This window comes from Argopecten irradians, chromosome 8 (genome assembly GCF_041381155.1).
Source record: "Argopecten irradians isolate NY chromosome 8, Ai_NY, whole genome shotgun sequence".
In the NCBI taxonomy this organism is placed as follows: domain Eukaryota; kingdom Metazoa; phylum Mollusca; class Bivalvia; order Pectinida; family Pectinidae; genus Argopecten; species Argopecten irradians.
Window position 1 is genome coordinate 35076195 of NC_091141.1, and position 27153 is coordinate 35103347.

The following is a 27153-nucleotide window of genomic DNA, read 5'->3' on the forward strand; positions in this document are numbered from 1 at the left end:
GTTTTTTGGTGAAATTTTGGAATATGGCTATGAGGCTATACACCATCTATCCTATTCTCAATATTTCGTGTATCAATGTATTTCGACCCAAGAATTGTCTTCGAAACCACACAAATATCAACCCCGCGAAAATATCCGACAAGTTGAACATGTCTAATTGTAGTTAAATAAACGTTTTCATAAATCCTATTCAGAACAGTGATTCGCTCAAGTCTAAATAATTGTGTATACCATTATTGTCTTTTGCACAGGATGGGCACCAACCAACACCACGTGTTTTGACGAAAATGAAGATACTGATTACGCCTTTTTATATTCGGGGGAAAATAAAACAGAAGCTCTGACATATCATGGGACATTTGCCACTTACAAGGGAGGGGGATACTTCCACGATATAGGACCCAAACGATCACTCGCCGAACATGACATAGAGCTCCTGAGAAACAATTCATGGATTGATGAATACACCAGAGCCATATTTGTTGAGGCTATGCTGTATAATCCCGATTCAAAACTTTTCTCTCACGTGAAAGTTATCTTTGAGCTGTCTTCATATGGCGAGCGCAGTGTCGTATTCAAGATCACAACTGCAAATCTGTACCCTTTCCAGCAATCGTTTGACTATGTTGTGCTAGGATTTCAAGTACTGTTTATACTTATTATTTTTGTCAAGTTTGTGCTGATATTCGTCCGTGCCATTAAAAGCCGGTGTGGATATTTTTTAAGTGTAAGCTGTTGGATTAGTATTCTAGAAGTTGGATTTGGAATTTGTGCAATAGTTTTCTTCTGTGTGCGAGTGGACGAAACTATTACAGCGATAGAAAAAATATTTAAAAATCTTGGTAAGTATTTCGTTCTTAAGAATATAACTACGTAGCCAGAATTTGGTGTGTTAAATGGTGCGTTTCATGCCAAACCGCAAATAAGACATAATATGACCGCATTCAAAATATCCCAATTTACGGTATACAAATGAAATTTAGCGGCCGAAAATTTGTGATAGTTCCGCACTTCGTTGATTAAACAAATATTTTATAAAAATTATGTACATCTATTGGTTTCTATAAACTGACTATAAATCTCATCGAATACGAGAATACCCCATTTCCCGAACTTGAGAATCTGGGCATATTCGTGATTATACTAAACAGCAAGCTTAATTATATATTTTTGGTTGTTAAACTGATTATAAATCTTATCGAAATCCATATTAAATCATTTCTCGAACTTATCCAGATATCTTCGTGAATACACTAAAAAGCAATCTTGACTATCCTGAAGAAATTAAGTAATTGTGCTCTCTGCTTTATTTATAGAACTAATCAAATTGATTTGCAATAAACGCGTTTTCGGATATTTCGCTAAGTATTAATACGTAATGACCTGATTTTGGTTAGAAACAAGCAATATCTAAAGTTAAATTGAAGAGGACAACTTATTGTTAATATGTATTATTTTAAAGGTGCTCCACCGCCGATAGAGCATAAATGATATTCATCGTTTTACCAATAATTTGTGTTTAATCGTGTGTATATACGTCTAATTAACACAAAAATAATATAAAATAATTTATTTTGCTTTTTATGCATGCGCAATCAGTACTTCATTCCATACATGATATAGTGCCAGGGATTTTTTTCGGGATGCAATTGATTACTTTTTAATATTTTTATCTTGAAGTAAAATTAGAAGCTCAGACTTTTCAATGGTGATAATGGTGTAAAGTAAGTAACTTTTGCAACTGAAGATGAATACTAACTCTTCTGCTCCCGTTTTCGATACAGAAAAAAAATCCATTTGTCAGTGGTGGAGCATCTTTAATCTAAAACTGGTGCGAAAACACTTCTTGGTAAAAACAGAGATCACTACTGTATCAATACATGAACTTAAATTAAAAACATTTTGATACATTTTGGAGTGAAAACGTACATTTTGGAGTGAAAATGTTTAATGCAAAACCTATATCCATGTCTTCAAAATGATAAGAAGAACTCCCGGCAATCCTAAATTACATAGAAGAAATTACTTAGAAACATTTAAGACATCGGAATTTAAAAGACGCGGTAAACGTAGTAAGAGCAGTGTTATCACATGTTAACATATTGATAAAAAACCCTTAATATATGGAATAATATCGTGTTCACATTTTGACATGGTCATGATCATTTTGAAAATTAATTTAATGCCTAAAATGGTATCTGACATGTAATTAGAGGATTTTACGTGAGTTGTTATAAAATATGAAATTTATCAAACAAGTTATAAATTAGATATGCCACCAGCCTTAGGCACGAGTGTAAGATTATATTTACTACATAACTTTTGCTAATAGAAATATATAAACAAACTTCAAATTTCTTCTCTATATAAAGAAGTAGAAATTCGGTTCGGATGTGACGTTTCCGTCTATTGAAACAATCATGCGACGACATTTATATATTATGACGTCAAAACTACATATAACGTAATGAAAGTGTTATTTCACATGTCTCTTACGATATTTATCACATGGCCGTAAAACACGGACCAGTTATGTGATAAACCACCTTATTCTCACGTGCAATATTCCATGCCTAAAAATTCTTTCGTGGTTATATTATTTCACGACTTAGTACCATGGAACTAATCTATACTTGACACTCTCGTTCTGATTAATTTTTGATTTATCTACCTACTGGCAAATAAATCGTACACAAGTATTAATACATTGACAGTATACATTTTTTACAGGATCGTTCGTGTCTTTCGAACAAGTCAACTTAATGGATGAATGGTACAGGGCCACCGTTAGCGCTGTGTGCTTTATAGCGACGCTTGAGCTTCTGGAACCTCTCTCCTTTAACTACTATATGCATTTAATGCGGACAACCATCATCATATCCAGACATAAGCTCGCTGGATTTATGTTTATCCTAATTAACCTCATATTGGCTTTCTCCATGCTCATATATCTGATGTACGGAAACGTGGAGGAGAAATTTTATTCCGTGGGAGCATCTGTGTTGTCGCTTTTCCAGGTAACGATTGGAATGGTTAGCTTCCGTCAGAACATTAATGTGGAGGATGTGGGGATAATCTGCATATTTGGAATATTTACAATTATGATTACTCTTATTACCATTAATTTATTCATAAGTACATTGAACATGGCATTCTCCGATGCAACAGATCTCATTAATAGACAAGGAGAATACCAATTCGACAAACGACTGAATGGACATTTTTGGAATAAATTCGACACCATTGCTCAATTATTGCATATCTCAAAGGTGCATCCTGTCTCAAACAGTGGAGGTAAAGAAGGTATATATAAAGCAAACACCATTAGCTTCATAACATAACATCATAATAGGGATACTTAAAATAAGCGGTATACGTATACGTATTGAAAAGGGAGCGACCATTATCCATAAAACATTCCATACTTTCTGTTTTGCGTCTATTTTATTCATATTTTTATAACACATTTAATTTTCTCCTCTTCTGATCTCATAATATTAACCAATCGTTAAACAATGAAACAAACTATAACGTTATCCATATAATATTTCCCTTTACCCAAGTATCACATATACAAGGCAGTCACGCAATGATCGTGCGTATTCGATTGAGCGGGTAGCCTTCCTGAGATGTTTTTCACACGCTAAAAAGTATTGTACTTCTAGCATGAAAATTACGATAGTATGAGTTTATTTCAAATTCAATGTTCAAAACAAGAAAATACAAACTATGAAGAATAAGGGTCACTCCCCTTCCAATACGTACATATCCGTATCCGTTTACCGCTTATTGTATGTATCCAAAATTCCTTTCATTTAATTTTAGCAACAAAAAAACATTATTATGTAACTTAAAGTTTCTGTATAATTAGAATTTACATGATATTTTCTGTATAAAGAGTGATTTTACGGACGGGGCTATTTTATTTTTCATCTAAGACTTGTTTTAATTGATGCTATTTAACTTTGTTTACACGCTATTTATATGTTATTGAAATTGCTGTCCCGCTTGGCAACCACGAATATTTCCGCCCATGAAATATTTCAAGAGAAAGTAGCCACCAATATTGTAGTTTAAACAGTATGCCATACTTATTTCAGGAGAAGGCGATGAAGCAGAAAGAAATTACATGGATAAGAAGGTCAGAACCATAGTCCATCCCAATACCTGTCTTCAAAATATTCTTTAAATTAATAGCTAATTATATCATAATTTATGTTCATTGGGAGGATTCACTGTATATTTTTTATAAAGATACATGATTCTAGAAATATATTTCATTTAAAGGTATTTTTCATAGATAAAATTTATCGCGAATTTAACTAAAATGGAGAAATTTTTATTGTATCGGTTTCAAATTTTGGCTCTCTTGCAATTTCGGTATATATGATTTACTGATTATGATTTCTCAACATTTCACGCATTACATTTTTGGGGTCAGAGGAATGTACCGCAAACTCCCGAAAATACCGCTTTCGCGAAAATAACCGGCTATACAGTAATGTTTTGAAATGACAGGTTATAAAATTGGCAATGCATCTTTGCGCTGTTATTTTATTACAGATACTTGATCTACAACAGAAGATGGTGAGCTTGGTTAAGGAGGACTTTTATACTCAGGCCCAGTTTGTCAAAGGATGTCTGATATGGACAACGAAAGTTATAAAATCCAGGGAATTACGATGTATATCCCGGCTTCTAGAGACAGAGTCACATTACCTGTAAGTTTATTATCATTGTACTTGCTGCAAACATTGAGGACACATTTTTTCGCTTAGTCCTTTTTTTTTAATTATTTTATTTTTGTTGTTTTGTTTTGCTCGTCTTTTTTTTTTCAAAAGAGACAGTGAATAAATTAAGCGTACTTATTTAAGCGGAAGTTTGAATTCAGCACTTAAACCTGATAAAAATATATTTTTCAGAAAGTATATATACATCAATTTATTTCTGTATACCTCAGTGTTAAATAAAATTCAAAGATCCAATACGATGTGAAACAACAAAGTGTTCGCTGTTATATTCACCCATTAACTATAACATAACCGCAGGGTAAAGTAAAATTTACTGTCGATTAGTCCCACCTTCATGCGATTATGACTTCACGAAACGCACGTCAAATGATAACGTCATAATCACAGGATGGTGGCACTAATCGCCGCTATATTGTACATTACCCACGTTATTTTGTAATCGCCAAACCCCCGTTTTGGTAAAGTTTCTTCAATGAAATAAACTGCCCTTTGTTTTGTTAAGACCAGAAGTGAACACAAAACGACTGATAGTAACTTTTTCAGTATCGAAGACGTTGATTATGTGATATTGAAATATTTATCAATTTCATCGTCTAATTTCTTTCGAGCAGATATATGGATAACGCCAACAGGTTTCTACTTACCTTGATCTACAACAAGGCTCTAGAGGAAGAAGAGATTAGTGCCAGACACATCAGGAGGAATGAAATGAATCGTAAGGTGGGCCCTCCATCCGATACCTACCTAGAGCTAATAAGTGACCTGTTTGTAATTGACGTCCCGGAATGTCTTACTGACGAGGTAACATCAAATCAACACTGTGTTTCAATTCGACATTCAAATTAACTGCACAATACAGAATTTTATCATTACAGAAGTGGTTTAAAACTACAGAAAAAGGATACGTGTATTCCGTCTTTGCATACTACAGAGTTAGCTCCCTTTTGGGTAGGTATCGATTGTTACGTCATTGTTTTGTCAGCGCAATTCACGTCGTTTTCTCCGAAAAGTATGACGTTACACTCGCAAACACAAGACGCCACAATCAATACCTACCCGCAAGGGCAGATAACTCTGTAATATGCAAACACAGAATATGCAATTCAGTTCTAGAAATTGTTTTATATATATAACTTACTCCTGTGAAATAAAAACCATATCCTAAAATCAGTTGTATACCATAGTCTAATATAGATTTCAGATAAATTACTGACAAGCTAATATAACTATGAATTGCTTTCCGCCACATAAACGTGATTTTTATGTGATTTTTATTAACTCTTTGACAGGGTCCGGTAGATGTCAAAGTGGTGGACAGGGACATAGTGGATGTGTCCAAAGCGTCATATGGAGACATATATCTTATAGCAAGCTACGATAGAGGAGTAACATGGCAAAGATATCTATCACTACCGTCTAGTAAGGTAAAGTCTTACAGAATAGTAGTGTTATAACAGGTAAAATCTCAGAATAATATTGTTATAGTCAGGTAAAGTCTTAAAGAATAGCTTATCATTGCCAGGATATAGTCAGGAGGTAAAGTCTTACATAGAATAGCATTGTTATAGTGAGGTAAAGTCTTACATAATTGCATTATCATTGCCAGGTATATAGTCAGGAGGTAAAGTCTTACAGAATAGCATTGTTACAGTCAGGTAAAATCTTACATAATAACATTATCATTGCCAGGTATATAGTCAGGAGGTAAAGTCTTATAGAATAGCATTGTCATAGTCAGATAAAGTCTTATAGAATAGCATTGTTATAGTCAGGTAAAAATTCTTACAGAATAGCAATGTTATAGTCAGTCAGGTAAAGTCTTACAGAATAGCATTGTTATAGTCAGGTAAAGTCTTACAGAATAGCAATGTTATAGTCAGGTAAAGTCTTACTGGATAGCATTGTTATATTAGTGTAAAGTCCTATTGAATAGCATTATAAGTAAGATAAAGTCTTATAGAATAGCATTGTTATTGTCAGTTTAAGTCTTATAGAATAGCATAGTTATAGCCAGGTAAAATATTAATGAATAGCACTGTTACCATGACGATCACTGTTCAAATATATTTTGAACATAGATTCTCGCATTTAATTTCTTTTGACAATAGTTTTTTGTCATAATATCCTGAATTTGAGTTTCATGTATACAAAAAGACAAAGTCAATTGTAATGTAAGTTCCCAAGTGGTCATAATCGAACTCGTGCCAGGCATTAAAAGGTCTACTACGTAACGACCTACGAAAGCCTGTGGCAGGGTACTCAGGTTCTCTCAAGTAAAGGAAACGCAGTTGATAGGACAAGAGTCTCAAGAGTATTAAAATATAATGTTATAATGACCCTGGCTGTTGATAGGACTAAAATCAACGTGTTTGTACTCACCATATTTTTCGGGGAGAGATTTTCAGATTTGACCAGGCCCTGAGATTCAAACTAGAGGGGGATTATCTAGTAGTAGAATATCTTATCAACAATTTAGAGTCTGGTGCATGCCAGTCTCAGAACTCAGTTTAAGGCTGAAACTATACTCAATATGTGAAATTCCTAGTGGACTGCAAATTGTTTTACTGATTACCACAAGCTGCGAATTTTGAAGAATAGAACCATTTGTACCACTTGTGACATAACAGACAGAAATTATACAAATGGTTTTGTGCATAAATGTGGTATATTGAATGCATTTTTGTCGATTTTTAATGCTAACAACGATTTTATCATACAAGTGTATCATTCGTTTCATCGATTGCATTAAATTGTATTTTCCAGGAAAGTCCTTGCATAGGAGTCAAACTGAACACGTGTCCGAGCCACGTCATTGCCGCCAAGTGTGACCCGTGGATGGCGCCCTCTGAGTCCGTTCGTGATACAATTGAGGCTCACGTTGTTTCCGATTTGGGCGCAATGGTTACATTGAGTCAGGATAAACGAGTTACTTTTACGATAGAAAAGAATTCGGTTGAGACATCGTGCAAGATGTCAGTTATGGTAAAGACATATTTAGATTTCATACCCATTTTTTTAATCATTAACTGGATTACAAGTTTGTCAGTTTCACCGTGTGTGAAAATAATATTTAGTATATTCATCAATCTAATTAAAATTAGACTTGTAATTCCGCTCCACTATGATAATTTATCGTACGCTCCAATACAAGAACGTAACGCAGAGCATCGTTATGGAGCGGAATTTTAATTAGATTAGTATATTCATCAGGTAAATATATATATTATGTACATTAAATAAGTGTTTTATATTAACTGCATGTTGGATATCAGTTATATTCAAAGGGCAGGCCTATTTTAACAATAGCATTATGCTAAATTTTATTTGTCTTTATTATACCAACTTTTCCGAATGCGTGAATTCACAAGTGCCCAATTTTCACATCTGAAAACAATGCTTAAAAAATTACCGATTTCATCATTGTGCAAATACGTACCTTGAAGGTATATAGATACATGTATAAGAAAACTGTTAACGTCGGAAACATTGCATTTTCTAAGTGTAAAATTGTTTTATCGCGTTCAAAATGATTTTTGTCTTATGCTTTATTTATATCAGTTTGAAGACAAGAAACCAGCGCCTATTATATACATCAGAGTGAGCAGTGACGTCAAATATCCAGTAAAGATGACGTTGCCTCAAACAGAATACTTAAAGCCTCTTCCGAGCAAGAAAAGTAAAAACATTAATGTTTTTTTTTACAAAAAACACCAATCCAGAATTAAGTGTGACATTTTTTAACGAATATAAAATAGATTCGCTGGCATAAGATATGCTTGCGAGGTATGAAATAGAAGATTTTGTCATATTATGTAATATTTATTTTGCCAACTGTATTCCATTAGTCAATGTCCTTTCGTGGAAATGTGCTTCATAAAAAAAATATACAGAAAAACCATTGTGATCTAAAATTGAATATCCTTATATTACACCATGATTTTATGGGTTTTTTTGTTTTGACTTGCAAACAAATTTGCCAAACGCAGATTGTCAAGACATATAATCGTCTACTTAAGACCCCGTATAGACTTTGATTTATTTGATACAAAAACGATTTTAATAATATCATAAATAAATCAATAGACTTACTGTTGTATGGTTTCATGTTTTGTTTGTCGCAACATGGATATTCTTTGGAATTACAGTGTACAGACAAACTGTAAAAATGATGATGTAACCTACAAAAAATGATGACGTAACCTACAAAAGTACTAAATAATGACGTAACCTACAAAAATGATGAAATGACTAACAAATATCTAAAAAAATGTTTTTATCCTCCATTCAGATAAACCAAGAGATTTTTTCCTCCGGACAAGAGATGGAATTGGGATATGGGAAAGACGAACAACGCCAGTACGGAAAAATAATCTGGGGCACTTCTTGTTTAAAGTAGACAACCTTCGACAAGGGTAAATGATATTAACTTTAAATACTAGTACTTTCAAATAAATCGGCCCAGAATGCAGTTTTTGAAACCCTATGACTAAATCAACCGGATATATTGTTAATATTTTACTGGATATATTTAAGGATTAAGGTATTGTTCTGGTGGTTCTATCGAAGGATAAATTTGGTCAGGTCATCGATATTTAATATGGACCGCGAAGCGATATATAAAGTCATCTTTATAAATGATTTCGAATTAACGCAGAAGTGAATATGTGTTCAGAAAGTGTGAGCGTCTTCTGTTTGTATTATTATTATATTATGGTGAACATAATATCATTTGTTCACAATATGAGTTCATTTAATATGTCGCATGTACCCAGAATCATGATTGATAAAATGTATTTTATTTATGCTTCAGTGTGCTTAAAACTGTGATGGTTGTACCGGAAGAGGAACAAGTGCGTTTAGTTTTAATTTATTTATTGGTTTAGAGAGAGTTAGTATATTTGGTGCTTAAATATTTTCTGAATTTGGAGTCACAAGGTCAACTTCAAAGGTCACTTTTACTGAAAATATACTGCTTAAAGATTTTCCGTTACCAGACGTTCAAACTTCATACAATGATAGCATAACTAAGCAATGATAACTTGTCATGGATTAGAAAATCTTTAATCTCAGTATCTCATATATTGAAATGAAAATGAAATAAATGGAATACCTTTTATTTTAAAATAATTACATTCATCGGAATTATTGCAGTACAACGTATGTATGTACGTGAAATACTAATGGATTTTTCTCCTTCAGAAAGAAGAACGTTCCTTCTAAACTAGGAATCTGCGAGAAGCTTAACTGTGATACGAAGTCCTTTTTCAAGACTGATCATGTATATGTGTACTAAGAACGTTCGCTCAAAATGTTTTTTTCGCGCGTGCTGAAGAGCCACGCTAATCGAACCACAACACAAAGAGTGTATTGTATCCTTAAATACGTTATAAATGAGTGTATTGTATCCTTAAATACGTTATAAATGCTTTACTTTTAGTGTTCAAATTCATTCGGATATTCAATGTAATATACGCAAGGCAAAGCATGTCTATAAACATTTTATTGAAAAAATGATAGCCCCTGTTGTATCATTTAAAAGTATATGTGTGTGTATAATTATGTAAATGTCCCATATGTTGTATGCATTTTCAGCTGTAATGTTTTATTTACTGTACAAACATAATTTTTTCAGCAATTATAATTTTAATCGCATGAAAAACAGTAACATTTGTCCAATTGATTGAATATTGTATATTCCTGTGCTAAAATGAATTTAATAGTTGAAAAAAAGTAAAAATTTTTGCCTTGTTTTTTTTTTTTTTTTTTTTTTTTCATCAGCACCGAGCACAATGCAGAAATATATCGTAACAATTATTTTTTTCTTGGCAATGAATTAATAATCATGGTATGCTTACAATCATCGACATGTATATAATAGTTTAAATACCATAAAAAATAACTTCATAATTCTCATCCAACTGACGATGCTTTAAAGATTTGCATATTCTTAATTTGTATAAAAATGTGTTAAAATATTTATCATTTTTTAATTATTTTTGATATAACATATGGAATAAGGTTTGATTGTTGTTATGTCAAATTACTATTTTGTACCCAGTAATATTACCTTATTACTGTAAATAAGTCTAGTAATATTTTACACGCGTTAGGTAAGGCATAAATGAAGTATGTTGAAATTCGAACATGTGAAGCAGGTGAAATTATCATTGAACTGTTAACTTAAGTTGACAATGAAAGTTTTAAATAAATTCTCGTCTTTGATATAAAATTAGTGAGGATTTTATATTATTTTGTTTGAATACATATCTGTGATTCTATGGTGCCCCAGCTAATCCAAAGAAGTATGTTGGTAATAAACCATATTCGACCCAATAAGCGTTCCCATCCCTGTAAGCGCCCTTCCCCTTTCTCAGGCTTCAAATATGGAAACTATGTTGGTTTCCTTACTGATTTCTTATACAAATTGATTTATGGCTTACTTTGTAGAATAATTTTATGAAATGCTAGTCCAAATTGTTTCTATTAAGCGCCCCTTATTAACTTTAATCTTTAAGCGTCCTGCTGGGCGCTTATTGAGTCGAATACGGTATACAAATTATCCAGATATCAGCGTCACTACACTACCATTGAATAATGATATCCTGTCAGACAGGTTGTGCGTCTTTTATACTCCTTGGTTACAGATTTGTATACAAGATGTCTGCCACATTTGTGGTACATGTAACGATAGCTGAAAGATATGTCAATATTAAGGACTATTTCTAAATAATTTGATAGTGAATCAGATAATTTGAAAGTGAAATAAATAATTTGATAGTGAAATAAATGATTTGATAATGAAATATTCATTGCTTATGTATGTCGAAGACTTCATAATTTGCATCGTTTACTTCGAATACATCTGAAAAAACGATAAACTATAAACGTGGATATTTTCGCGAGTGCTTAATTTCGCGATTTTCATACATAAAACTTTCACGGTGTTGTTATTTTCTCGAAAGATACACTTCAAGACTTTTAACAACAAAGTCCATGTATGTACAAAACATTGCGCGCTTTGGAAATGTTCGCGATCAAGCGACCTTCGCGTATTTGGCGTACATTCACTTCTCGCGTAAATGTCCACGTTTTACAGTATCCGGTATGTATTTTAATGATTGTACCTGACAGTGAACAACATTTATTACAATGTATATTAAAACATACTTGTTAAACATATCATGACTCTTTTACATTTTTTTAATCAATGGAGTACTCAGTGGTTATCTGTATAAATAAATTTTAAATTGAACTACGTATGTTCTTAGCATGACATGATCAGTTACAATGTAATTATACAGGGATACATATCTTTACATTTATTAAAATAAAGTTAGAACTTCGATAAAAGATAATTGATAAATGAATATAAAATTCTTTATAGTAAAGCTGAAGGCAACAGAAGACACAGGTAATTTGATCCTTTGATGTACATCAAATGAATTGTATATTGAACATTGCGTTGCTTTGAAAATGGGTGCCGCTCTCTCTCTCTCTCTTTCTGTAATCTTCAAAGGAAGTTTCTGCAGGCCAGTGATTGGTCAGTTTGTTTTCTTCTGAACTGCCTTCAGTATTACTATAAGATAGTCGAGTGGTACATATAATGTCAGTGATAGTAACCCCTGGAGTATCAAAGATGCAGATAGTCATACAATTTGGAAAGAGTGTAAATGTACTCGGGAAGATAATGTAAATAATTATTACATTCAAGAAACACAACCATGAAACAAAACAAAACCATACAGATAAGAACTGTATAATTTAATAAAATTATTGCCACCTTCATTCATGAACCAATTTAACATGCCACAGTTTAATATCACCAGATGTTATGAACGCATAAAGATAACACTTCACTAGACATTAATGAACACATGATCAGAATATTGCTCTTCATAATGTACTATTGAAAGTATTCATAATTTCATACTCTACAACAGAAAACAATAGGAGAATATATATGTGACAATATGAGTGATGCACATATTTATCATCCTTATTTATGCATCTTTTTGTTTCCCTCCATTATTTGAAAAAGCCCCCCAAATCCCTACATCATTTAGTCCCTATTCGTTTCTTTAATAACATCAGTTATATGCATAAAATAATAGAGTGATTTAATAACATCAGTTATATGCATATAATAATAGAGTGATTTAAAATCATAACCTCTACTATATTAAGAAACAAAATCGCAAAACATCACTTCCAGTTATTACAGCCATATATCATCAACTGGAAATAGCACAACTGTTACAGCTAAACATTTACACAACAATATCTCTAGCAAATATAAAGTTGAAGTTTCCAATTGTTTTTTGTTCATTAGCTACTAACCATAGTCCCATAGCATCATTTCAACAATTTATTATAAATGGTATTTTATACAGTTATTAACAAAACAATTAATTCCCTTTATATGATATGACAAAGAGATACCAAAGTGTCAGTTGAACACAAATCTAGGAACACAGTCAATATGAATAAATCATTAGATAAATGTACTTAATGTACAAAGGCTGGTGTTGGGCCCGAATCAATAGAGTGGTCGGCAATCCAAAAGCAGGACGTGCTCAATGTTGCTTAACTACAATACACAGATAGTGACAATCATCCCTACAGGCACAAAAGCTAGCTATTTATGCAGCTGAAATGTCCATATCCCTGTGTCAACCCAATATGGAAGGTTTACCAGTGGGTAAGAAATTTCCATATCCCTGTGTCAACCCAATATGGAAGGTTTACCAGTGGGTAAGAAATTTCCATATCCCTGTGTCAACCCAATATGGAGGGTTTACCAGTGGGTAATACACAGCTAGGGTGAGGAGATATATATAATGTGTTTGTCAAGTGTAATATAGGAGAGATTATTTGGTTTTATTGGTGTAACGTCCTCTTAACAGCCAAGGTCAAGGACATGCCAGGTTTGTTGGTGGAGGGAAGGTGGAGTACCCGGAAAAAAACCATCGGCCAGCGATCAGTACCTGGCAACTGCCCCATGTGGGATTCGAACTCGCAACTCAGAAATGGAGGGCTTGTGGTAATATGTCAAGACATCTTAACCTCTCGGCCACCGTGGCCCCAGGAGAAATTGTGAAAAAACAACTCCGCCAATGCTGGGGCTCAAACTTGCACCCTTCTGGTCACATGGCAGACAATCTACTGCTTGTCTAAAGGGAAATTTCCACCTAGCCAATGTTAGTATGACAATTAACCTGTTTACATGCATACACCACATGTACTTACATCTGTTTATTTGTAATAAATCTGAGCATATTCAAAGTTTTTATCTCCAACACTGTGCATACCAAGTAACATTTTATATTTTGCCCGTGATTTCGCATATTTCGCCTGTGAGAAGGCGTCGCAAAAATGTTTCAATAATACAGTATTAGCAGTTAAGTAGAATCATAGAAATCTAACTATTGTATTAAATAATATATAGTAAAATAATTAAATTGGCGTGAAAATTTTCTTTGGCATAAAAACGCAAAATCGAGTCTCCTTGAAAATAGTTGGTTTACAGTATATACATATTCTGGGTACATACATAATTATACACAAGCTGTAAAATGCCATAAAATTTACAGTTTGAACCACAATGAAGACTATGTATAATCGAAACATTGAGCATATATAGGAGTATGACAGAGTCAAAATATTCATAAAATAATATAGATATATCATGAACTTTGGTTCAGTTCAAGTGAAATACATGATGTACATGCAATGTCATGTACTAGTGGCAAATGTATAATAATAGTTTTACTTAGCACTTCAAAAATATATCATATTAGAACCTTTTAATTAATATGTATAATTTTAAAGCAGTAATTGGCAGCTAAAGATCTGGCTCGGAATTGCACTTACTAATACAAACAAAGCATGAAGTAAAATAATAAAGTAATGCAGCTTAATAAGAAATTATATTCAACCCTTACTAATAAAATATCTGTCAAAACATTAGGTGACTTTAAACCACACAGCATTGAATGCAAATAGACATGACCTATCTTATACATATCTCATCATTAGGAATGGGCCTCTGCATTTAGATACTTTTTTAGTTTAAATATCTAAGTCAAACCTGTCAATAACGACCTATCTTATACATATCTCATCGTCAAACCTGTCTATAACGACCACCCAAGAGGTCACGAAAACATGTTTTTATAGCCAAGCGGTCTTTATACACAAGTTGAATGCCATTTGGTACGCTAGAGTCTTTTTAATTAAGCAGGTAATATTTATGTTAAGAGGTGATCCCCAAGGCTGGGTTTACTATAATATTATCAGTAAAAATATTAGCTGGGATCACCAAAATTCTTTCAGAATGAAACAGGAAATCTGAGTCCTCCAATTTAACAAGGTTTTACAGTTATATCAATGTGGATATTAGCAAACAGTTCCGTCTGGATACAAGTAAAAAGTAAATAAAAATTAGATGTACTTTATAAATGCTGAAACAATCCGACACAAACACAACCTTTTAATAAATATTGTATTATATAATTACTTAGTATACAATCATATGTAGCCAGTTATTTTCCAGGAAATGATATTTTCATCGACTTGAATACTGGAAAAACTTTTAAGAATAAACAAACTTGAACATACATTATGTATCATACTTGCAACCATTCGAAATCAATTTTAATCTGTTGGCCATGCGACCATCCCTTATAAATGAACTACTAGTGCTTAATTTGGCAGTTTAAAGCGGAAATGTTTGTAAACTTATCTTTGATCAAGCTTTAAGACGTTTTTTTTTCATAATAAAATGTATTTTGATATGAAAACTGCATTAAAATGTTTAAGTTGTCAATGAGAAAATTACCTAAAGCAAGATTTATCATTATAAGAGTATTTTCAAACACCAGTTATTTATAATAGAGTATTTAGCCTTTAAAAGTAAAGCTTTATCAACTTAAATAATAGAATTATGAGTTTGCTGTTTGAATAATTTAAAATAAATTAAATTGAACTTCAAAGCTTATAGTCTTAAATCTCCAATAATATGCAATATTTTTCATCTCAAAAAGCATATTAAAGTGAATAGTCAGGCATAGGAAGGCTCAAGTCGGAAAAAAAACATCTGGCCAAATCCCAAAATGTCTTCTCAATTGGCTATGTCCGTGTTGACATTTCCATGCAGCCTCGCTTTCAAAGGGTAAGGCGAATTTATTTTTATCACAGTGCTAAATTTACACAGAGCTTTTCCTAAATTTCAATGGTAACGTGAGCAGAAATTGGTCGTCGTTTTGTTATGTAAGTACTTTTGGAAGGTCAATGAACGCATTTCTTTGCCCGAACATTCACTTAAAAGAAATAACATTGTTACACAAACGATAAAAAACTATTAACACTAATTATAACAATTTGCATCTCCTACGTATTGCTTCATCGTAACAATCTATATACAATGTAACTTTATCTTAACCAGATCTCCCCGAGACAAGCATATTTAGTCAGTATATATAGCGGTTTTAAATACACTATTCCATCTTTGCATATTAAGAGTTAGCTCCCTTGCGAGTAAGTAACGATTGTTACGTCATTGTTTTGTGAGTGCAATTCACATCATTATCTCTGAAAAGTATGACATTATACTCGCAAACACATGACATCACAATCAACACCTACCCGCAAGGGCAGATAACTCTTTAATAAGCAAATACAGAATAAATTAAGAATGAAAATGCCATACAATTATGCTGGAATACACAGAGATCCATATTAGACAATGGCCAGTTTTGACAAGTTATACTGTAAATTAAAATAATCCACATGATGAAATTTTAACAAAAGCTATTAATAATATATGAATACTTTATCACAGGTAGATAAGTACATGTATGCCCCTCCCTAGAAACCAGAACCTGAGAAATAAAACTGGAATGATGGCTTCTTTACCAGGAATACATTACATAAATTAAAAAGTACATTAAGCTGAAATTTTTTTTTCTCCTACCCGGAATGTAGAAATCCACATTTATCTAAATTTTGTTTTTCATTTTTTTTTACATGGGTTTGAGAGACAAACAAGCATTATTTTATTTATCACAATGATATGGTATAGTGGCATAACAGCAATGTAACAATTACTGTGTAATTTCATGGAACATTACAATGTGACGAATTCAACATTTCATCATTTTTTTTAATGTTCATTTTTTATTAAGTAGATATCTGTTGGAGGTACACGTGTTAAAAAAAACCCAAAAAATCAGCCCCTTTGGGAGTAAATTCATTAATCTTAAACCTCCTTGGAAGTGAAACAGAGATTTCAACCCTTTACACTGAACCACTTGGGAATAAAAGAGATTTAATCACCTTGATTTAGATACCGTAATTAATATTGAGCACTACTCCAGCCAGATTTCTAGACGAAAAAGACTAGTAACGAGTTAATTCTCAGAAATGATGGACAGCAGTTTAGACTAGAACCTGATCAACTGTTTAACATCTCGACGTCTGATGAGTCCGGCTTGTCGGTTTTGTCCATGAGAAGTGAGAGTTGCTGGCGAGCACCCTCCAGGAAAACATCCAAACTGGCCATATGTCTCTTGTGGACTTTGTTGTCTAGCTGTAATTGAGGAACAGATACAATCATCATAATGTACATGAACAATTGTGTAGAAAATATCAGTGATGGGAATTGGTTTCATTTTCATAATCGATAATCGGAATGTCAAAATTTATCGATTATCGATTATAATCTGTTTTCAAATTCAGGAAATAATTGCTCTATTTATTAGAATTAAAAAGACTGTTCCAAAATTATTGTGATGTACACTGTATAAATATGTTATTAAACTGGTGAGAAATAACTACAAATATCACTTGAATCACAAGATAATGCTGTGGTAAGAAAGCCTGTCGACTGCGACGGACTTAAGCGTCATGATGGATACTGTATGGTATGGGAACAATGTCTGTAGGGTAATAAAAATGGGCTAAATATTCAGTTGAATTATGATTAACAAATGTTTCATGACACAAATCTAAAGATTAAGGACCACTTAAAAAAAATTCTGATTAATTGGTTTTTTTAAATTTCTGAATCGATGATCAGTTAAAAAAAAAAATTGACTGATTTTCATTTTTTTTTTCGATCATCGGCCCATCACTAGATTCTATTACCTACATGTAATATTTTCTGATGCTGCTGTTTATGTATGGACTGAAATTTTGAATTTTTGAACAAAGATTCAGAAATTGTCTAGTTTGCAAGTTTTGAATAAACAGAGGCATAAATACACAGAATTGAGATACTTTCGTTGAAGAATTAAAACTAGGTAATTATGAGGCAATAACACTAAATCTGATCAATCATATAACAAATACTCACTGTTTTCTGAGACTCTATCTGTTCAATTTTTACACGAAGTGCCTCTTCTGACCTCAATCGTTCCTCTTCCCGATTCTCCTTCATCATCACCTGGAACAGGATATAACAATATAATACAGATATTATCTATCATAATAAATTTGCATATTACAGAGTTATCTACCCTTATGCTCGCTTGCAAAATTTTTGTATCACATCTTATATTTTGAAGAGCAATAAAACTTTTTTGCAAAACTGATGAGGTCACAATCATTACCTACCCTCAAGTGCAGATAACTCTATGTTATTACAAAGACAGAATTTTGCTTCAAAATGTTAAAATTTTAGTAATAAAACTTGAAAATATGGTACTTTGCATACTTAAGCTTTTTTTTTTTTTTTTTTTTTTAATTTTTATCTTTTTTTTTTCTATACAACTTAAAACACTATTTTGACTAACTTGTAAAATTAATTTTCATATCTGCAATTTACCCGATACAGTTTTTTGCAATTTCTAACATTATTTATAATTATTATGATATTTCCGTCTAAGTTAAAGTATGTATTAAGGATAATCTGTAGTAATAGAAGACCTGAAACTTTTCCCGTTGATCTGCTAATGATTTCAGAACAATGTCCTCATGTTTTTGCTGTTCTTCTTGCAGTTCCTTTTTGAACAATTCCTGTAAAAAACCACACCTAAATCAATAATAAATACATGCTTTTAATATTGTAATATTATCCATATTTCATTTTTATTTGAGAAAAAAAAAATCAGATATTAAATGAAAAATAAAAATGATTAATATCATTGAAACAATATAATAAAATTGGTTTATCAATTACTAGAAACTAAAACTTTTAGGTATTTCTTTATTTTCCTCCACTGTTTATCTGAGTTTGCAGAATCTTAGATTCACAAACTGTTCATCTATATATTAAATTAAAACATATTACCAGGGGGGGAGGGGTGTTGTCATAATTTTTACTGCAACAATTAGTTATCTAAAAGCACAATCAAGGTAACTCTTAAGATTGTATGTTCAAAGATATTTCATATGTTTTACCCTTTGTTCTAAGTGCTGTTTTCTGTTTTTTTCTCGTTCCTCTTCTAAAGCTTCCATTACTTTTTTGCTGTTTTCCAATCGTTCTTCCTGGCAACAAAAAGTGTGCAATGCCATTTAAGTACTTTTAAAATGATGTTTGATGTATTGCTTTAACAGATTAACTAGACTTTTGATGACTTAAAATTGCACTTCATTTTCATGGAGTTGCAGGCATCCAACCAGCCTCATTGTGCACAGGCCAGGGGAGATAACTCTGCCCTCAAACTTCAATTCTCTTGTGAGATAGAACATTTGTAAAATGTACTACATACCTCTAAAGCATTTTGTAAGTTGGTCTGGTTTTTCTCTCTTTCTTCCTTCAAAAATTCATCAAACTCTTTCTGAAAAGACCAAAGGTGGTTTATTATCATCATACATTATCAAAGAAAAGATTTCCACTCTTTCTGACAACAATTATAATGCTGCACTTATTTATTGCAACAAACTGTTATTTCTACAAAATTTATATCTGAATCTGTCAAATGATAGCCAGTTAATCTTCAATCAATTTCTATCTTTTTCTACTAGTACAGGGCAAAGGTGGCCGAGTGTCTAAGATGTCACGATCGACATATCACCACAAGTCGTCCGCCTTGGGGTTTGAATCCCATGCAGAGTAGTTGCCAGGTACTGATTTATGGTTGGTTGATGGTTTTTCTCCGGTTACCCTAGCTTTCCTTCACCATCTAAGCTGGCACATTGTTAAATGACCCTGGCTGTTAATAGGACGCTAAACTAATTATCAAACTAAACCAATATTCCAGTACGCTGATTTCTGATTTGACTATGACACAATGCATTTCTATAATAAAATATAGATAAAACAGATAACAAAAAATAGCTAATTCTGGTACAAAAAGGTTTCAGTTATTAACAGAATACACACAATCCAATACCTTGAGTTCCTCTGCTTTCTCCTTCAGTGCAGCATTCTTTGATTCTGTCATTTTGATCCGTTCCTCAGCCATTTTTTCTTCAAATTGAGATCGCTATGAATGAATTAAATACAACGTAAACACCACATCACATCTTGTAATACTAAAAGCTAAGACTGACAATTTTCCTAAAGGCTGGAAATAATAAAACTAGTAAACAAAATTTAAAATACATGTACTTTATACAATTAGTATTTTTTACCAAGAGGATATTTTTGCAATGTTGCGGGATATTTATTTGGTTGCAAATATTTAGCCCACAAAATATTAACAAAAATATAAAATTATTATAATTTTGTACAGATTGCAAAAAGAAATAATCAACTTAATAATATCAATAATTAGTCTATTAAAACTATACATAACTGTGAATATTTGGTTTTATATCTTCATTCTCATTTTATTAAATTCAAAATACTTTAATGATGAAATCAAGAGATTTTTAAATTAATTGAAATTGGACAGTAGCCATTGCCTATTCTGTATTTGCATATTACAGAGTTATCTGTACTTGCGGGTAGGTATTGAATGTGACATCATGTGTTTGCGAACGTAACATAATATTTTCCGAAAAATTGACGTGAATTGCGTCCATAAAATAATGACGTCACAATGGACACCTACCTGCAAGAGAGCTTACTCTGTAATATGCAAAGGGAGAATATATGCCCTCTCACCTGTTCATTGAGCATGCTTTTGAACTTCTCTTCCTGTTCTTTCATCAACACACGAACCTGAGCCTCTATTGCTGTGCGTTCACTTTGAAGAGTTGTCTGCATCAAGTCCTTATCATAGAAAACATCAATTAGTGTTAATTAATGCAGCCAATCCTCGTTATCTCGAAACACTCAGAACTGTGCAGGTAAAACTCCTAGTTTCAATTTCACGGTTGTAAAATTTCGGAATTTACGGTTTGAAAACTTTTTGCGGGGCTTATTTTAGCGAATTTTATTTATAGTCTTTGAAATTGTCATTCATATGATCATGATATGTTCTGACAAATTATGTAAAACCATGAGTTTGATAAATTTCATGATAATAATTTTCTTGATAATAATTTTTGAGAATGGATGAATCTGCAAATTAAGCGGGAAAAAAAAACCTGCGAATATTAGCAACAATGCAGTATATCAGTTTAAGGTTGGTAAAGTATTATTACTATTGGTGTCAAATGAACTCACTTAGAAGTTTACGCGATTTTTTGACACCACAGTTACCGGAAGATGAGACTTATTGCATGCTCTGTTCAAGTCATTTTCTTAAAACCCCCATATGCTTGGTGTACATGATAATAGTACCCGGTAAATCATGACAAGCAAATTTGACTTTTTCAATTTTTGCCCATACCTTATATTCTTGTACCACTGTCTTGACTGCGGCCTGACTCTCTGACCGAATCTGTTTCATCTCCTCAAGGACTGCCTCGTTAGGAGAAGTTTTTTCATTCTATCATCAATACACAAAACAATGAAAATCATTTCAATTACATACCGAAATAACATATTTTACGAGCATTCTATAACTTATATTTCACCAACTTGTTTTTAAAGAAACAAAACATTGCTACGACAAAGAATTACAGTCCCAGTCAGATGTAGGTCAAAGGTCAATATGTAGGTTAATTTGACCTACTTTTGATTTGATAACCAATACAACACCTATTGAAAGAAAACTATCAACCTACCGGTAAACATTGAACTAATTGAGGCCAGACTCTATCATTACTGGGATGCAATATGATTGAATACCTGTCTTTTTGTGGCAGAAGCAGTCATACTGGACAGAACATTAGAAGGTACAGTTCTTGTTCCAGATGTAGTAATTTTTGTCTGAACTGAACTGAACAGGTCCGACTGCCAAGAGTCTTGTTTAACGGGAGGTTCACTGGAGGAAGACAGTTTCCTGCTCACAGAAAAATCCATCCCTGGCGATGACTTTTGGTCAGAAGAAAATGAATTTGACGCTCTTGACCGGCTGATGTTTGACTGGGGAAGTGACGTCTGCTCTGTGTGAGACGGCAAGCTCTGTTTTACACCTAACCGTTCAGCGATGGCCGAGTCCGTTTGATTTTGGCCTGGAGTTGAACTCTGGTGCAAACTTTCAACTAAAGAATCCTGTGGAGTTCCTTTCTGACTGTCTGTGAAAATTTGTTGGCTGACCGTCGATACTGAAGCTGGACGATTACACTGAGTGCTGGTCACTGTGCTGGATGACCGTTGAGTGGACATTGGGAAGGAGGGGAGGAACTGACCATCTAAAATGTTGTTGGCCAATGTCACTTCATCTAAATTGACATCCTGAAAGGTAAGGCAAGATTTTAAAATTGTTAATTTTAAGAAATTCAAACTAATCAACAAACAATTCAAGAGGCCCATGGGCCTTAACTGTCATCTGACTATTGGCACGATATAACACAGTCAAAGTACACGGTAGTGGCTAAAAATCGTTGGATCAACACACACGAATCTAATATATGTAGGCTGAAAATGCTCACCTTTTCTTTGGCTAATATTAATTACGGCATTGTATACTAGGAACTCTTTAGTAGGAGTTGAAATTTTCTGATTTATTTGATGACCTTTTAAAGCACTAGGTAAAGGTCATATATTTGAACAGACTTAGTAGCCCTTAATCCTAATATGCTACAATCTATATCAGATCTCTATAGGCCTCTTTTGTATTGAAAAGAAGTTGTTTAAGATTTTAACCTTTCTGACCCCTGTGTCCTTGAATGATTATCAAGGTCATTAATTAAAAAAAAAACTTTGTAAGACCTTCAACAAAATATGCTACAGACCCAATATTAGGTCTCTCTAGGCCTCCTAGCTATTCACAAGAAGTTTTTTTAACACTTCACCTCACCTGGGTGGACCCTTGTATCAAGTGTGAAGCTCCAATGCCTAAAGTATAGGAAATAGAACCCAGAAAATGTCAGACAGACAGACAGATGGACGGACAGTCACACACAACACAAAGTGTCTGGTAAAGGACTAAAAATCAAAATTACTATACTTACTGAGGAATCACTTGAACCAGTGGGAAACTGCACTTCAAAAGCTGGGAATGGGGCAGAGCTACCACTAGCCTCTCCTTGAACTCTTAGCTGCCCAGCCGCTCCATTTTGGTCCTGGCTCAATGACCCTTGACTTTTAGTCACTGTGGGATCGAGCACCTCTGGGAACTTACTCTCTCTGCACAATAAGTCTGGTTTTGCCCCAACATTACTGTAGCCTATATCGTTTAAAAGAAAATATTACACATTTTTTAACTCGATCTTTCTGTTGTTACTAGTTATGATTGAAAGCAATTAGCATGTTACGTTTTATACTACAAATTAATGTAATGCTTTTATATTTATTTTGAAAAGCAAAAATTTTGATAGACGATGAGTATTTACTGTTAATGGAGATGTTTATATTATTTGTCAATAAAGTTTATTTGAAAAAAAAATATATCCTGAAACTTTTAAGACTTTAAACATCAAACTATTAAAGATGCTCCACCGCCGACAGAGTATAAATGATACACATCATTTGAACAATAATTGGTGTTCAATCGTGTATATATATGTCTAATTAACACAAAAAATAATATAGATAATTTATTTTGCCTTTGGTGCTCGCACAATCAATACTTCATTCCATATGGGATATAGTGCCACAGAATTTTTTCGGGATGCAATTAATTATTTTTTATATTTTTATCTTGAAGCAAAATTAGAAGCTCAAACTTTTCAATGGTGGTAATGGTTTGAAGTAAGTAACCTTATTAACTGAAGAGAAATACTAAATTGTCTGCTCCTGTTTTTAAATAGTGCGAAAATAATATTTGTCAGCGGTGGAGCATCTTTAAAAAGTGAACTATGATATGCATGATAAATTAAATCAAAATGAAAAAAAAGGAAAGAAAAGAAAACAGAATCTGTGTCCTAATATGATCACTTCATTCCCCATGATTGTGTTGAAAATAGTTTATTTTATATAATTATATGCATAATGGATATCCATTCTTTACTGAGTTGATCAATTTTACATTAGTCTAGTATGTATACTCTCATCCAAAAGGGAGATAATCATGTAATACTGCATGTATATACGTATGTAGCCAGTTATTTTCATGGGGCAAAATTTTTGATAATGATGAATTAAACGGAAAATTAATTTTTCCTATTAAAGATTCAATTTTTGCAATTTTGTTTTGAAAGTATAAATGTATTTACAATAACCGGTACTTATTATTTTTCTCGGGGAAAACAATGAATGTCCTAAATATGAAATTGTGAAAATATCCTTCCTATAACAATTACTGGCTGTATGGCTTTGGTAGAGCTACAAACCTGACGTCATGAGTGCCCAGGGCGAAGGACTTGCTTCCTGACCCTGACTCGCCGTGGGTACTGGCGCCTGAGAAACAGGCTCAGCTGCCTATATATACAATGTAGATAAAATAAACGTAATAATCAAGTTAAGACTACAGATCGTTTATACTTAAATAATTTGTTTTTCTTATTAATTATGAATTTCTGATTGGCTGATTATTATTTTCATACCTGTAATTTTAAGAAAAAATCGAGAAAAACAGACATAACATTTTCATGACTTCATTATTAAGAAATTAATGTTGTGTTTTGAATTTGGAAAAATGAGTCCTTGAAAAATCAATAGAATTGTACATCAAAAATAATTTGATTTTGTAATATGTAGTCTGAACAATTTTCAGCACTGCAAGTCACTATTTTTTAATTTAATAGATACTATATATACCTTATTTTCTTTTTTTCTTATACTACATGCAGATCTATGTATCTGCTCTTGTAGGTAGTGGTGGTAACAGATTTTAAGCAAAATTTATCTTATTTTCTCTGGAAATATTATGTAACTAATAAATATAAGAACACATGATTTAATAATCAATTCCAATCAGCCTTATTGTTATATTCCTCTATTAATATGTATCAGTTCATAATCAATGTAGTATCTGGCTATATATTTGATTTGATTTTATTGGCAACAAAATATTTAATATTACCTCAAATCCACCAAAATCATCAAAATCATCATCATCCATTCCGAGAGGCTAAAATTCTAGATCTGAAATATATAAACAATCAATTGTATTTATTGTAATTAGCAAAACAATAACTTTTACTAATGATTTATCAATACTGAAACATATACGGTAACACATGCATATGCAGAAGATCTAGAAGATACCTGTATGCAGATTGAAATGCATGGCTTCGAAATCACTGATAATATCGGTGAGACAAAGCATAGAAATAGATAAAGACATGTAGGTGATGAAAACCTCTAACGACATTAGGTCCGAATATTGGAATACATCAAACTATAGCTAATCGGTTGTAAAATCATAATCGATGATTGGTTTTAATTTGGACAAGCTAGCTAATTATTTTACAATCCGATACCGTTACAGAAAATTTTCCTTTATTTATGTATTGAATTTCCATGAATAATTTTAGAAAGATGATCCAACAGTATGAAATGAAGTAATTTCTTTTCTTTAACTTGGTTTTGCATATATGCACGGTATAAAGATTCAGAATAGTATGAAATAACCACAAGTTATCCCCCATTCTAATAATCGATTATTACCTTTTATAATCGACAGTCTTTAGAAAAATAAAAATTGATCGATCATGGATTAAAATCGAGAATCGGTCCAACACTACATCATTTAACAAATATTTTAATATCAAAATCTGCTATTTGTTTCTGCTCTAATAAAAATACCTCTGTAAATTTGGATAAAGTCATTTTAGAATTGTTTATCAAAAAATGGTGTCAACTGATTAATAACTATGATTTTGTTCATGAAATATTGGATTCTGTTATCTCACTTTGTCATAAAAGGACAATTTAGGTGCCCTCCATTGACTATTGTATATATAACCATCAGAGAAATCAGGGCTTTTTTTCAACATGATTTGGGGCCGAAAATCGGCCCCATTCCCCATGGCAAAACCTCTAAATTTTTCCCAATTCAAGCCTTCAATTTTCCAAAATCGAAATTTCTTTCAAAACTATCCAAAAATATTACATGAGCTTAGTTGGTTAAGACTTTAAGTATTTGTGAATTGGCTTCAGAAAAGTACATAAAATACATTGGAAATAAAAAATTCTTATTTGTTATGCTTAATATCATAATTTTTCCCAAATCCTGGTTTTGTCGCACATTTTCCCAAATTCAAAGCCATAGGCCCCATTCCCAAAGCAGTGAGAAAAAGCCCTGGAAATTCAGTGCAAATGTCACGGTCGCTTGAGTTTTAGCTGTGTTTTATTTTTTGCCCCATAATAAGCAATAGAAGTGTTTTGTTAGTGACTTGATCATTGATGGTGCTACACATAAAAATTATAATGCCCTTTTTGATAAAATGTTTAAAATAATTTTCTGCATTTTTATTTCACAGAATCACGTATTTGGTAAAATAAAAGATTACTCAAATGCAGGACTATATCCAAATACAGGGCCGTTTTCGATTATACGGTTTGACTGGTTGGACCAGGTTGTTCGTTTATGAATGAAAGACGGACCTGGTGATTTTATATTGTTTTCAGACGAGCTTTGACAAAGCCCTCACAGGCCTGTATCAAAAACTGCAGGTCCGTCAGGAGTTTTACTTGAAATCATGACTTTAACAAACGGTCGAACCGATTGACCGTTGTTCCTAATAAACGAAAACGGCCATAGTGTGTGCCCAACCTGTTATATAAAAACTTACTGTATAAAATGCTTAAAATTAAAAATGTAAACAAACTGAATTTCCCGTTTACACCGAGCAACAGATATATACATTAGATACATGTTGTACAAAAAATGCTTATTTTGTTAGATAGTTTCCGGACAAGAATAAAGAAAACTTCAATACCCAAAAGACGAGTTACCGATGCCAATGAAATACAGGTAGATTTACCTGCGGTGGTTTTGACACGACTTATAACATGGAGGCTGACATTTTAACTTGGAATCATGGGAAACGCATATTTTTCGTTATTTTGTAAATTAATATA

The 27153-nt window shown here is 32.6% G+C and overlaps 2 protein-coding genes across 3 annotated transcripts in view; one reads left to right on the forward strand and one right to left on the reverse strand.

Moving 5' to 3' along the window:
* LOC138330217 (polycystin-1-like protein 2) overlaps positions 1 to 10138 on the forward strand; it is a 48074-nt gene extending 37936 nt beyond the window's left edge. Inside the window, exons 20-30 of the mRNA XM_069277673.1 lie at positions 252 to 842; positions 2731 to 3303; positions 4101 to 4141; positions 4564 to 4721; positions 5363 to 5552; positions 6041 to 6175; positions 7515 to 7733; positions 8310 to 8427; positions 9040 to 9163; positions 9562 to 9601; positions 9951 to 10138. Of these exons, the coding sequence (XP_069133774.1) occupies positions 252 to 842; positions 2731 to 3303; positions 4101 to 4141; positions 4564 to 4721; positions 5363 to 5552; positions 6041 to 6175; positions 7515 to 7733; positions 8310 to 8427; positions 9040 to 9163; positions 9562 to 9601; positions 9951 to 9971 (2210 nt within the window). The 3' untranslated portion in view covers positions 9972 to 10138. The remainder of the gene's footprint in view (positions 1 to 251; positions 843 to 2730; positions 3304 to 4100; positions 4142 to 4563; positions 4722 to 5362; positions 5553 to 6040; positions 6176 to 7514; positions 7734 to 8309; positions 8428 to 9039; positions 9164 to 9561; positions 9602 to 9950) is intronic.
* Positions 10139 to 13432: 3294 nt separating this feature from the next.
* Positions 13433 to 27117, reverse strand: LOC138330219 (coiled-coil domain-containing protein 91-like). Of its 2 annotated transcripts, none has more exons than XM_069277675.1 (14): positions 27057 to 27117; positions 25151 to 25212; positions 24459 to 24546; positions 23139 to 23353; positions 21871 to 22419; positions 21470 to 21568; positions 20800 to 20907; positions 20084 to 20176; positions 19460 to 19528; positions 19149 to 19235; positions 18675 to 18764; positions 18103 to 18192; positions 14853 to 17337; positions 13433 to 14760 (listed from the first exon to the last, which is right to left on the reverse strand). In XM_069277675.1, the coding sequence occupies exons 2-13, from the start codon at positions 25187 to 25189 to the stop codon at positions 17203 to 17205; spliced, it is 1662 nt and encodes a 553-aa protein (XP_069133776.1). In that variant the 5' UTR covers positions 25190 to 25212; positions 27057 to 27117; the 3' UTR covers positions 13433 to 14760; positions 14853 to 17202. The 2 variants fall into 2 exon arrangements, with proteins under 2 accessions (XP_069133776.1, XP_069133775.1); XM_069277674.1 differs by having other exon boundaries at positions 27012 to 27107.
* Between the last annotated feature and the right edge of the window lie 36 nt (positions 27118 to 27153).

Bases quoted from the DNA above. Each gene is read 5' to 3' on its own strand.
- LOC138330219 (XM_069277675.1), bottom strand. From the start codon at position 25,189: ATGGATGATGATGATTTTGATGATTTTGGTGGATTTGAG. The intron at 21,569-21,870 runs GTATTCAATCAT...TATTGATGATAG, and splicing joins CTTCTGCCACAAAAAGACAG to AATGAAAAAACTTCTCCTAA. The intron at 18,193-18,674 runs GTCTTCTATTAC...ATCCTGTTCCAG, and splicing joins ATCAACGGGAAAAGTTTCAG to GTGATGATGAAGGAGAATCG.